A 14,684-nucleotide genomic window follows, 5' to 3' on the forward strand; every position below is an offset into this window, starting at 1 on the left:
AACACCTTGTAGAAATCTGGGGGGGGAAAAAGGCTTTTCAAGGTTTTGCCTTAATGAAATGATATGTTTAACCTAATGGAAACATTATATAATATATACATATATTAAAATGTCACATGGTACTTTATAATATGTATCATCAAAAAATTTATGCTACTGGGGATTAAACCCAGGGCCTTTTGCATGTAAGGCAAGTATGCTGCTAAGCTATATCCCCAGCTCAACACATAAAATTTTTGTTTTTATGTAAATAACAGTAATTTGATTGAGACAAATCTGAATAAAGAGAAGGGTTACAGCACATAGGCATTATAAAGCAATATTGTTTCTGTTGTGTGTATTCAAAAGATACCCTTTCTGTAATGGAGTAAACCTGTGACTGACAAGTATACCTCTTCATTCCGTTTCATGAAAACAAAATGTAAGAAATGTTGATGTTATATGAAAACAGTGTTTTTCTTGGTTTTTGTGATTTTTAACAATGGGGCAAAATTTACTAAATTGCTTTATCAGGAGTTACAAAACTTTTGGAGGTTCCATTGCAGATAATATCTTTTAAGCCAATACAAATATTGAGGCTCATTAACTATGCCAAATAGAAGGTCTTAGTTATGAATCCTGTTCATTTTTGTGATAAATCCTTCAGAAAGCAGCTCTATCTTATGTGCAAATATGGACTTATGTCATGGGTTTGCTACAGTTGTGAATTTTGCATGGCTTATAGAGCTACTGATTACATGTGCAGCACTCAGCTTCCCTGGCTCATCTGTCATCCATTGCTGAGTTGCTACTGGAGTGAGGAACCAGAGTGCTGCAGTTTCCAAAGATGGTTTCAGTAACTGAGCAGCTGGGAAATGAAAACATGGGATTTGTTAACATGTGTGTAGTATTAATACAGCAATCTGGGAGATGTGATGATGATGTAGATTTAGATGATTTTTTTTCTTCTAGTTAATAGTAATTGTGCATATGACTTCATTAGGTTAAGTTACCTTTCTTGTATAAAAAGCCCACTTTAAAACAGTTTGAATAAACTGTGCTTGGATTCTTCCCCTGATATATAGTATTTTGATTAAGCTGTAATAAACCTGTGGAGAGGATGATTCTTGTGTTTTTTTTTTTTTTTTTTTTGTTGTTGTAACTTCTTGTAATCGTATTTTTTTCTTTCATACTTACTTGCTTTTCTCTTACTGCATTAGAATTTCACTATAATTTATGTTAAGATGGGCTATCCTCGCCTGCCAGTGGAAAAACAATGTGAATTGGCCCCTACACTTCTTACTGCCATGGAAGGGAAGCCTCAGCCACAGCAGGATAGGTATGACTTCTTCATTTACCTGCTTCTTATCTGCAAGAGTCAACAACTAACTGCCTTTCAAATACAGGTCACATTTGGTTTCATGTGGCAAATGAAAAGCCTTGCGCTCATTTAACCGAAAGATAGTTACATTTTCTGTTACTGTTTTAGTTATTATTTTATTAATAACATTATGAAAGTTCTTGATGTAAACATTGAAAAATGTCTAGAACTAATGACACTTTCTAAATCTAACTGCTTCAGTTTTTGTCATTTGTTTTTCCCAAACATTTTCTTTTAGATTTATTTATTTTATGTGCATTGGTGTTTGGCCTACAGGTATGTCAGTGTGAGGGTGTCAGATCCTAGAGTTACAAACAGTTGTGAGATTCCAGGTGGTGCTGGGAATTGAACCTGGGTCCTCTGGAAGAACATCCAGTGGTCTTAACTGCTGAGCCATATCTCCAGTCTGTCATTTGTTTTTAAGTAATTAATTTATGTGATGTTAAAACTCTTCCTCATTGAGTCTGGAGAAATGGCTCAGTGGTTAAGAGCACTGGCTGCTCTTTCAATTCCTATCACCCACATGGTGGTTCACAGCCATTTGTTAACTCAGTTCCAGGGGATCCAGCACCCTTTTCTGGCCTCTGGACACTAGGTTATCCTTGTGGTGTACAGATATACATGTAGGTGAAATACCATACTTGCATTAAGTAACTAAGATGAACATTTTAATCAAACATTTCTATGTTGAAGGATAAAACATTTCTCAAAAAGTTTTGGAGGCAATAGAGTATTATTAATATAATATATTAATGCAGACTTTGGAAAAGTGGAAGGATTTAGATGTGGGCTTATGTGAAAAGATCTGTATCTCAGACCTGTCAAGGAGAAAGATGTTTCCAGTTTGATTTACTTACTAATTGATTGATGAATTGATTAATAATGGTGTTGGGGATCAAATTTAGGGCTTCACAAATTGAGAACAAAAGACTACAGGTGTTTACAAGCAAAATTAGTAATTAAAATTAAATTTTTATTGAAAGGATATGTTGAATTGTTATCTAAAATTTAATATGAAGTACCTTTTTGGTAACATCAAGTCTGTTTTATATACTTTTTCCCAGATTTTTAAAGTGATGAACCACATTGGCTAATTGCCAATTATCACTTAATACTTTGAGTATTTTTGTTGGTTTTTAAACAGGGTGTAGTAATGCCTGTTCTGGAAGTTGCTCTGTAGAGCAGGCCGGCCTTTAACTCAGAATTCTACCTGCTTCTGCCTCCTGAGTGCTGGCATTAAAGGCATGCACCACCATGCCCAGATTATTACTTAGGAAATTTTAATTTTTTTTTTTTTGAGACAAGGTATCTTTGTATATCCCTGGATGTCCTGGAACTTGCTCTTTTAGACCAGGCTGGTCAAACTCAGAGAGATCTGCTTGTCTATGCCTCTTGGGTGCTGGGATTAGGAAATCAAGGCTATCTGAATTAGGATTTTGTACATAATTGGTATCAAAAATGAATAACTCCTAATATAATTGACATTTATTAAGTGTTCTTTGTTCTGTCTTTTGCATGTATAAAAATTGATTTATTAAGTAGCTTCAATAAATGTAATTTTTTTTTCAGCTTAATGCATCTTTTAATACCAACCCTTTTTCACATGAAATACCCAGCTGAATCATCAAAATCAGCTTCTCCTTTTAATCTTGCTGAGAAACCAAAGACTGTGCAGCTGCTTTTGGACTTTATGCTAGATGTCCTTCTGATGCCTTATGGGTAAGTTAAAAAAGACAAATGAAGCCAAACGATGTCATTTTTCACTGAGTCTACTATATGGAAATTAGGTGCTGTTTTAAATTATTCAGCTCGACTGTGAATGGATGCATCTCTGAGGATTTGCATCAGTCTTAAAGTATAGGTACAGCTCCTGTGTAGATGTGGAATTGCTGTTGTGATTTCAGACTTCACCTGTCCCAGGCTCAAGTAAATGTTGTGTTGAGTCTCATAGAACCTTGCAGCCTTTGGAAATCACATCCAACTTTTCTCTTCATAGTTTCCTTTCTCCTTGATGTCCTGAAATCTCTTTGCACTGCTACCATTTAGTTTTGGATCTCTTCAACTGTTGACTACAATTTTGTTCTCACTTCTTTGTTGTTGTTGTTGTTTTTCCCAGACAGGGTTTCTCTGTAGCTTTGGAGCCTATCCTGGAACTAACTCTGTAGACCAGGCTGGCCTTGAACTCTTAGAGATCCTCCTGCTTCTGCTTCCAGAGTGCTGGGATTAAAGCCATGCACCACCACCACCCAGCCACCTTTGTTTTTTATCTCCGTTTTTTTAGTTAGTGTTGATTATTCTGTGCTGTGTGCACTCAAAGATGATCCGTAATCTATAAGGCTATCATTTCTTTATTCAGATAAACACCAGCCCAAACACAAGCCAGAGCGTGCCCACAGGTCGCAAGCTATCGTGGCCAGAGAGAAGGGGCTATCCACGTGTGCGAGGTCCCTTAAGAATAGTTTCATCATCATCTTTGACCGCCTCTGAGGGCGTGGCAAGGCATACCTGTAGGGGCTACTAGGAGGCATGGCTACGGTGTCTCCCTACAAGTTAGTGTACAGAATAATGGACTTCACTATGATATAATGTTATACATATATATCAAAATTGTACTTAGTTATCCCTATCATGTCTTCAAACTTTTCTACAATGCTGTAGAGCTATCTGATTTCTAGCATAGATCTTAAAAGTACATCTTAGAACTGGTTTCTCATAAGCCACTCATTATATGCATTTAGTGGTTCATACTCCCCTACAAGTACTTGTCATCTTATTCTTTAAGGCATTTCAGTTAATTCTCGCTTTAGGGTATTTCTCTGCAGAAAAACTGACAACAGAGTCCCTTTGGAAAATACCTCTTACTGGCTTGATGTCAACTCTGTGTCTCTGACAGACATTTCTTATCCTATGTAGATATATTTGCTCTATTTTCTGTGTCCTCATACCCCAAAGATCCACCTGCATACTACTTTGTGTTTTTATCACATTGTTGACATCTTTCTTAATAGATTTTTTAGTCCCTTTCAGTCAAGATGTGTTTTTTAAATTAATTTTTATTTAAATTAAAAACAATCTTATTTACATACTAATCCCAGTCCGTTCTTGTGTGTCCCCTCCTCCTTCCTCCCATTACCCCCATCCACTCCTCAGGGAGGGTGAGGCCTCCCATGGGGGAATCATCAAAGTCTGTCACATCATTTGGGGCAGGACCTAGGTCTTCCCCAGTGTATCTAGGCTGAGAGAGTATCCCTCCATAGGGAATGGGCTCCCAAAGCCCTTTCATGTACTAGGGTTAAATAACTGGTTCCACTGCCCCATAGACTGCCCAGACCTCCCAACTAACACCCAAGTTCAGGGGGCTTAGTTCAGTCAAGATGTGTTTTATTAAACTTTGGAATCTGGCCTAGTTTCCAGATTGTGGTCTGCCACTAGCCTACTGGTTTTATCCTGTTGCCAGAGATAGTTTTCTAAAGTACTACTTGCATCCTGTTTTCCCTGATCTTGAGTATATATGTATATAGAGGGCTAGGCAAATGGAGCCTGCATATTATCTGACCTCAGTGCAGAGACAAGAGTGTTCAGGCTATATGAGTCAATCTCTTTCAGTTTGCTCTTCTTCAGCTCCTCTAGTTTCATAGCTTGATTTTTTTTTTTTTTTTTTCAGGGCCTTGATTGTAGTCACAGAGCTGAGAGAATGAACTGGTAGTGGGGCAAGACTATATAAACTCTCAAATCTCACCCCCAGGGATTTACTCCTTCCAGCAGAACTGTATTTTATGGTTATGGAGATAAAATCTCCCCCAAAAGTACCAGTAACTGGGAACCTAGTGTGAGCCCATGGAGACATTCTCATTCAAACAGCTTCCAACTGTTTTCTTTAATTATACTGAGAATTTTAATATCCATTATGACCAGATTTATCAGTATAGAATTATACTGTTGAAGGAGTTTTTAACTAATAATTGTATCAAGAATTTATTTTGTGAAGAATACTAGTCTTAAATGAATGAAAATGAATTCATTAGCGATCTTATTTCTACTTTCTTCAAGTTAAAAGATAAATAAGGTAACAATAATTAGATGCAAAGAGCTTTGAGTATATAATGGGAAAATTCTTATTTTTTTTTTTATTTTTCCTACTTTTAAAACTATTATCACTATTTGTATGTATATGGGTATGGCGTATGTGGAAATCAGAGGGCAATTTTGAGGAGTTGGTTCTTTTTTTCTACCTTTAATGGGTTTCAGGACTCAAACTCAGGTTGTCAGACTTGTGTGGTAAGTGCCTTTACCTATTGAGCCATCTTCCTGTTTCCTAACCTTTTCTCTTTGACCCTTTTACTTTGTTTTGAACTTCTATAATATTACGTACTTATATGTTGGCAATTTGTCAAAGGCTTCAGTGAGTTTTCTGATGTGAGTTACAAAGAAAGAATAACTGTAAAATTTCTGTTTGGAGTACAGAACACAGTGACCATATGCCTTGTGAGGTCCACAAACTTGTGTCTGTGTTTGTCAGTTAAAAGTCAAAATGAAGTGAGTCTTTACTAACTCATCAGACAATAGTGTATGTATATAGAAATGGTACAGATATTTTGCACTCACTATTGTTAAGTGTTGTAATTCATGTATAACTGCCTTAGTGATAGGTTCTTCTGATTAATTTGCTGAGGATGTAGATACCTTTCTTTAAGATTCTTTATGTTGCTGGGCAGTCATGGCACACACCTTTAATCCCAGCACTCAGGAGGCCCAGGCAGGTGGATCTCTGATTTCGAGGTTGGGCTGGTCTGTGGAGCAACTTCCAGGAGAGAAATCCTGTCTCAAACAAACTTTTTTTTTTTTTTCCGTTTTTCGAGACAGGGTTTCTCTGTGGCTTTGGAGCCTGTCCTGGAACTAGCTCTTGTAGACCAGGCTGGTCTCAAATTCACAGAGATCCGCCTGCCTCTGCCTCCCAAGTGCTGGAACTAAAGGCATGTGCCACCACCACCCGGCACAATAAAGATTCTTCATGTTGGAATTTTTATTTTGATTGTTCTTCTAGCTTCTCAACCTTCCCAGTGCTGTGAGCCTTTAATACAGTTCTTATGGCGACTCCAAGCCTAAAATTATTTTACTTCATAGCTGTAATTTTGCTGCTGTTATGAATGATAATATAAATATCTATATTTCTTGATGGTCTTAGGCAACACCTATTAAAGGGTCATTTGACCCCCAAAGGAGTCATGACCCATAATTTGAGAATTGCTGTTTTATATACTACTATATAAGGACAGCATGTGGTTGACTTGTTTTATGAATCTTTGTGTATATACACAAATCCACATGTTTTTATTTCTTTTCAGATATGTGTTAAATGAATCCCAGAGTCGCCAAAATTCATCTTCATCACAGGGTTCTTCTTCAAACAGTGGGGGAGGTTCTGGAATCCCACAGCCTCCCCCAGGAATGAGCTTTTATGCAGCTAAACGAGTTATTGGTGATAACCCGTGGACACCTGAACAATTGGAACAGGTATCACACAGTTTGCTCATTGTGGTAGTTGGCCTTGAACACTTGCCCCTATGAAGTTCTTGGAAGCATGTGCAATGTAATTCCTGTATATTCAGGTTCTCTAAAGAATATGTTTGAAAGGAGCAAATGATGCAAAATATTCTTTTCCTCAATAGTTTTCTGTTAAAGTCCTAGGGAAAGGGAGGAGTGGGAAATGATCTTAGTCTTTCAAACATTGCTCACATCTTTCAAGTGTTATGCACAACCCACTTTTATATTGAGCAGATTTAGTTTTCCATCATTTCAATTTATAATTATAGGTCTTAATAATTACTTAGCTCCTTTGATGCAGTTAAATTACAATTTATCTTTCATTATTCTATTCAATTTTTAGGACTGTACATTTTGTGTAAAGTGAGGAACCTCTATACTTCACAAGTGAAAATGTGGGGAAAAGCATGACTCCCTTTTATATTTCTTCTTGGGGTTTTAAAAATTGGCATTAAGAATTTTATTCTGGATTTAAACAGGACACAGATGTTCTCTGAGCAGCTTTTAAAAATGACTGGTGCTCTACAGAGAAGGTGCCTCCCTGTGTCTGTCATCAGGCACCTCAGGGAAGAACAGAAATCAGTATGTAATTATTTTGGAATTCAAGCAACATGGGTTAGTCTTCCAATCCTTCCTTTATTTCTCCATAGCAGTCTCAATGATTTGATCCTTTTCTTTTTGGGATTGTAAGTGACCATTGGTCAAAAGTGTTCCCAGGAGAGGGTAAAAAGAAGCAAGTGGGGCATTCTTGCTACTCAAAAATTTAAGAGTGTTATATTCAGTGAGGGTTATAATTGATTAGATTTACTTCATGCTTGTACACCTTCTATTTTCCCTCCTTAAACCATATGTGAGGAAGGTAAATAGAATAGAAACCACTCTATTGAGTGTGACCTGTAGCAGGCTCTATACTGGGTACTTTGAGTATATTATCTCATTTAATCCTCACAGCAACTAATGAGGTATCAGAATTGAGCTCCTTTTCTAAAAGGCACTGAGATTTTGAGATTCACCAAGGTCTCACTTTTGTTACAGACTTGGAACCTAGTCTTCTCTGAGGCATAAAGCTGTATCTACTGGAGAGCAGAAATTATTGTTGTTGTTCACTTATAGTCTTAAGTTGGTTATTGTTTGCTGAATTTAAAGGTCTCAGTATCTGTTTTCTCTGTTTCATAATCTGATGTTAAAATGAATAGTTAAGCTTTAAAAATGAAAAATTAATTTTGAATACTTTTTCTTCTAAAACTTTTAGTTTTTTCTAATTACAAAGGTAAAGGTTTAAGTAGTCAGGGTTCTGAGTATATAGCTTAGTTAATAAGAGTACTTACAAGCATGCATGAAGTGGTGGTTGAATCCTGGCACTCTATAACCAAGACTTCATGGTAAGGAGGATCAGGATGTTCAAAGTTATCCTTGGCTACAACATAGTTCATTTGAGACCCTGTCTTAAACAAAACAAAACAAAATAAGAAACCCCACAATACCGCTCAGTGATGAGTGCCTAGCAGTCAGGCAGGCTTAGGACCATATCACCATATCAATCGATATCACCTCAAGGATAACAAAAAGTTAAAAATCACCTATAGTTCTGCCTTCCTAGTTAGCTTTCTTCCCCCTTTTCTCTCTTTCATTCTCTCTCTCTCTCTCTCTCTCTCTCTCTCTCTCTCTGTGTGTTTGTATATTTGTATGAACAGTTTTTACATGATACATCTATACTTGTCACATAACAGTTTAGTCTTTTTACTGGTCTTTTAATGTTTGTGTAAAATTGGATCATGTAATATTTTACCTTTTATTGATGAAAATCTGTAGTTTTCAGTTTTTCTTTATACATTTTTTGTCATGTATTTTGTATTTGACTTCTATAACCATGCTTTTGCAATTTATGTTAGTAATTCCTTCTCTTTTCAAACTGTACCTCTTAGAAGAAAGTTATGTTGAGCAGGGAGGAGAGGTAGGTCTTTTTTGTGATAAGTTGCACTTATTTATTGCCATTCTTTCTCATTTAATAGTATATTTTATCATTCCTAATTTATGTATCTGAGAACTATTATATAACTGGTTTTTAAAGTAAAAACAGTTTTTGCATTTTAGGTGTATTTGTCCCAGAATTATTTGTAGTGAAATTCATAGCTCTTCACATTTCAGGAAGTTCTTCTTAGACTCTTTGTTGTATTTCATTGAGCTTGTTGGGTTAAATACTACTGTTGGATTAGAATTGTACTTGGATTGACTAGAGTGGGTTTGAAATCATAGTCTCTGTTTTTAGTATCTTAAGAAAGTAGAGGACAAGAATTATATCTTAACAATAGAATAAAACTCTGGAATGTGAGGTGTTCACATGTTTTTTCTCACAAACATTCATAGAGCACTTTGTTCTTAATGCATCATCACCTTTTACTTGGAAGCTACAATTGGAGATTTAAGTCCTCATCAGTATAGGAAGGTTGTGTAACCTCAGTAGGGAGATTTTTATCATTGTTTTGTTGTCAGAGACTTGTCTCTGAAGCCTGCCTTCATCACTTACTGTGTGTTTTAATATCTTAAGCCTTGCCTCAGTTTCTTCACCTAAAAATGTCTATAATAACATCTACCTCATAGATTGTGAGGGTTAAATGAAATCATGAATAGTTACGATTTGGTATAGTGTCTGGTATAAACCTAAGTAGGAGCTCCTACTGTTACATTAATCCATGGCTTATGACCATGTTGATATGTTAAACAATGCTTTTACTGAGTGTTCTTTGTTTCCCTAACCATTCTTTCTCCTTCCCTTCACTTATCTACAGTGCAAATTGGGCATAGTGAAATTTATAGAAGCTGAACAGGTGCCTGAACTTGAAGCTGTTCTCCACCTGGTGATTGCTTCTAGTGACACACGCCATAGTGTGGCAACAGCAGCAGACCTGGAATTGAAAAGCAAGCAGAGGTAATTACTTCCTTGTTAAGCTTTCAAAATCAAAAGGCCAGAATTCCTAATGCTTTGCAGGATTTTATGGAATGAGGTATTAAGCTTAGGAAACTAAGACACATACTTAGTTTGTAAGCAAAGTTTACCAAAGAGCAAAATTTTGTATCAGAGAAAAACACTATTTGAAAATGCTTTTTAAAGCTGAAGTAGGTTAGAAATGCCTTCATAAGAAATGAAACTTTAGGTTAGGCAAATAAACTAAAAGTTAATATTAAATATGTTAGACACAAGAAGTAATTAATTTTTAATTCTTCTGTCTCAAACCAGTTAAGACCACTTTTAATAATGAATGTATATGTATTGTGGTTACTATAGTAGAAACTAGGTTTATGGAAAGAATTGCTGAATAAAACATTGAAAACATACAAATAGTAGAAATACTTAGTGAAATACTCTATATGAAATCAAAATCAAAGGAAGATGAACAGTGAACTATCAGTTATACCTGTGATTCAATACATGTATATAGCTGCTGGTAAATCCACTTAAGTTTCTGCAGAAGTGCTATTTAAGCAGTGAATCATGAAAAAAATTTATGCACAGTAAATCTGGGAATTTATCCTCTAATATCATTCAAAAGAAGAAAAATTCATTTAGAAATGGTACAAATTTAGTTACTATAACATGTCCTATAGTTATTGAAAAATAAAATTTTTCACAACAGGGATAAATTACTGTATAGACTATTGTGTTTCTTTCAAAATTTTAAAAATGATGTAGCAATATATAAAGTGCTCCTCAAGTAATAGTAAATAAAGTAGAACACAAGATGATATAATATTCTAATTATAAAATTTTAAATGGTAAGTATATAGACTGAAGGATAACTTAAAAATGAATCTAATTGTTTTAAAAAATAAAATCAAGCTAGACAATAGTGGTTCATGCTTATAATCTTAGCACTTGGGAGACAGGAGCAAGAAGATTACAAGTTCAGAGTTAGCTTTTGCTACATAGTGAGGTCCTGTATGTATATTTAAAATTCATATCATGAGGTTTTGTAATTGATTTATGAATTTTGAGATGGTCTTGTTTTATAGCTTATACTGCCCTTAGACTCCTGCCCCTGTGCCTACTGAAGATTACCATGTGCAGAATGTGGAATGAATACATTTTGTTAAAATAACATGTTATAAGACAGAGGTATAACATGAATAATATAAACCCAGAGACAGATATTGGGGTTCAAACTGAAGGTTAGAAAAGCAAAGCAACCAAGCCAGTAGCTCTTACCTCTACCTCAGACCTAAATGGATGATCCTGTCTCCACAAATCCTCAGAGTGCAGTGCTCTTCACCAAACCTCAGACTGCAATCCTATACTGCTAGCTCTCCTCCACATGGCTGGAGAGTAAATCTGAGACAGAATACCTAATGCCCCACTCCTATTTTATATACCCCTCAAGAGCTGGGATTAAAGACATGGGATCCCAAGTACTGAGATCTCCTTTTTGTGAACTATTTCTCTTTTAAACTGATTCAGTCTAATGTAACTCTGGGTGGCCTTGAACTTACTCCTGTCTCCTGAGTCCTAGGATTAAAGGTGTATGCTACCATTGCCTGACCTCTTTGTCTAGCTAGTATGGCTGCTGGGATTAAAGGTGTGTATCACCACTGCCTAGCTCTATGGCTGTGACTAGCTTTGCATTTTGATCCCCAGTGGATTTATTAGATCATAAACAATATATCACCCACACAGAGGAATATGGAAAATGTCATAAAACTTTTATAAATGTATTGTTGTACTTTGCTCCCTCCATGAACACCAGTGCAAGGAGGTATATTAAGAAAAAAGGAAATGAACTTGATGGGCCTTAGTTTGTTCTCCTGATGAAATGTTTGGGTGGATAATGGTGGCTCTGAGTAGCTTACCACCAAAGGGCATATGAGGTGGTATATAGAAAGACTTCTTAAACTTAATGATCCTTTTTGTTTGAGGATTTTTTTTTATGTGACTGTGGGTATTTAGTAGTGTATTAATAGATTTGCAAGCCAGACATTTGCTGGTAATAAATCATAAACTTATTTTAAAATAATTTTTACTATATATAATAATTTTTCCATTTGTTTATGATGAAATCATATTTTTCTATTACTAAAATTAATGTGCTTGTTCATTTTTACACAAAGAATAAAATCTTGACTGAATATTTGATACCACAAGACAGATCATCTTTAATCTGCTTCAGTGTTGATTGCATTTTTGGTTTTACAATGGTTACTGCTAGAAATACTGCTCTACATAAATATTCAGTACAAAATGGCAGAAGTAAGTTCAAGACATTTAGAAATTACTCGAAATTCTGTCCTAATCCTGTCAAAACCCATGTAATCCTTTTTAAGTTTAACTCAAGTCAGCAACTTAGCAAGTTTTAATCAAATATTCTAATATGATACAATTCAAAGATAGACTGATTTGATTTTGCATACTGAGGAACTATGGTAGGAAACTAGAAGTTTTATTTTCCATATTTCAGCCATTTTCTAAGAGAGATGGAATGTACAATAAGAACAGTAAAATTTATAACATATACTGGTCTTTAATATAAGGCAAGGGGTTTCAGTCAGTGTTTGCTTGTGTTGTGTGAACTGACATGTACACAGCAAAATTTGCATGTTGAGCATTCAAAGAAAAGGCTGCAGGGAAGCTGCATGATGCCGTATGAGTCAGTACTACCAGAAACACTCTGGATTCATGACATTTGATGTGGAATGAATTTTTTGTTGTTCCATGTTTAGAAACTTTATTGCTCAAAATTTGTTATGACCTGATATTTGGTAATGTGATCCCATGTGGGAGTCTTGACCTACAGTTTAAAGAGAGGGACATAGAGGAAGTGACAGTCACTATCTTATTTTTGTTCATGTCTTTTATTGATTGGCTTTGAGAGCCAAGCTTAACCTTCCCAGACTAGAGTTAGAAAATTGGACTGCATTTTTTTTTTCTAACATTCTTTGAAGTTTCAAGTTTATCTATTGGAATATTTCTGATATCCATTCAAGGGATTTAGTTTTGGAGTGCTAAAAAATTCTTCATTCACAACATTTCATTAAGTTTGAACTGGACCCACTCTGTATACCATATTGTAGATTTGATTGTTGGAAGTACAAATGTAATTCTTAGATATATTAATTAATTTTGTTTTTAGGATAAAAATGTGTATATCATAAAATTACATTAAGAGATAAAAATTTGGTAAGGAAAACATATAGGTAACCATTTTGTGAAAGAGAAAAAGCTCAGAGTATCTCTACAAGTATTGTTTCTGTTATTCTTTTTCTACCTCCCAGCTGTACTGTCAACCTGTTAGAGTCTGGAAAAAGATAAACAAAGTCAGTGGTTGTCATATTGAAAAGAAATAATATGGTTCAATTTGGAAGAAAAATTGTTTTTTTGTATTTCTGAACATTTTACAACAATTACATAGTCACAAAAGTAAACCTTAAAAAGATTAGTACAGCAAAATAAAAGGAACAGTAAAAAAAATTCTTCTCTGGTTAATTACAACTAGGCATTTAGTTTTCTTTCCTAAATTATTTTTTTGTTTTGTTGAATTGTTGAAAACCTGAAGTTTTATAAAAGGGAATAGTGGTGGAAGTGATTAATTAGCATCACACAGCTGAGAAAAGATGTAGGTAAATAGCACTAAAATTGAAATGTAGAATGAATGCCCTTGAGAATGCTGGGATTGTGGATAGTCAAAGATGAGGCAGATTGATAAGGTATGGTGGAAGAAATGGATCAAAAATACAGTTGAGCAGCATAACTAGATAGTTTTCACACAATACCAGTTAAGTTGAAAGCAGAACCAGTGTTCAAAGTCAGAAAGGAGATAATATGTGAGAACTTCAGCAATCAAATTAAAGATTTTATTATTATTACTAGGTTTACAAAATGAGTGAATGAGTCCCATTGTGGTGGTGATGGGTCACTATATCCCAACTCACCCTTTTTTCTTTAGCCCAAATAGGAATGAGTCTCTGTGACAAATGGCATTGTAACTTCTTGGATTTAGGTATTGAAGCTATTAGGCTAGGTAGGGAATAGCATGATGCCAGGAATCAAATAACAATATTGGAGAAATACAATAGGTTACAGGTTTCCTAGGGTGTGATTATTTGAAGCATAAAGCTGTTTTGTTGTTTATAATTTTTAAATCATGAATGGTTAAACAGAAGCACCAACCAATGACCCAGAGATTTTAGTACAAGTTCTCTGCTCTGCCAACCTGCTTCATAGTATTGGCCCTGACCCACCTATGTAGAAGGAACTTTGTTCAGTTTTTTCCTCCCTGTGGTGCCAAGTTGGGCCATTGGTTGCAGTAATCTGTTAAATCAAAATGGAAGAACTGGAGTGAATGATTTGTAGTTTTTAAAGCTAACTTTGATAGTAGTCCCCTTCATTTCTGCCCTTTCACAGAATCATTTGGTCATTCTGTGTGTTTCTGACATTTTTCTCTGATGACATATATTAGGGTTATTATTTTTTTAAATCATGGAAATGGGAACAAAAATAATTTTAACCATCTCTATTGAAACCTCCCATAGTTTAATCGACTGGAATAATCCTGCCATCATTAATAAGATGTACAAGGTATACCTTGGGGATATACCACTGAAGACAAAAGAGGTAAGTTACTTTGCTTTAGTCTCACATCAGCATAACAAACATTGTGTTGATATCAACTGTTTTTTTCCTCTACTTAAAACTAAGTTAAATCCATGTTTTATGAAATGCTAGCTTTAAGCCATGTTATCTATGTGAATTAAACTCCGGAAAGGTGAGTTTAATAGATCTGGTGTTTTTAAT

General features: G+C 35.2%; 1 protein-coding gene across 4 annotated transcripts in view; it reads left to right on the plus strand.

Annotated features, from left to right (window-relative positions):
• Ecpas (Ecm29 proteasome adaptor and scaffold) overlaps positions 1-14,684 on the plus strand; it is a 119,356-nt gene that overhangs the window by 34,807 nt on the left and 69,865 nt on the right. For all 4 annotated transcript variants that reach the window (XM_027403019.2, XM_027403021.2, XM_027403020.2 and 1 more), the window contains 5 exons: positions 1,200-1,318; positions 2,930-3,079; positions 6,706-6,874; positions 9,694-9,833; positions 14,423-14,504. In XM_027403019.2, the coding sequence (XP_027258820.1) occupies positions 1,200-1,318; positions 2,930-3,079; positions 6,706-6,874; positions 9,694-9,833; positions 14,423-14,504 (660 nt within the window). The remainder of the gene's footprint in view (positions 1-1,199; positions 1,319-2,929; positions 3,080-6,705; positions 6,875-9,693; positions 9,834-14,422; positions 14,505-14,684) is intronic.

This window comes from Cricetulus griseus, chromosome 2 (assembly GCF_003668045.3).
Source record: "Cricetulus griseus strain 17A/GY chromosome 2, alternate assembly CriGri-PICRH-1.0, whole genome shotgun sequence".
Classification (NCBI taxonomy): domain Eukaryota; kingdom Metazoa; phylum Chordata; class Mammalia; order Rodentia; family Cricetidae; genus Cricetulus; species Cricetulus griseus.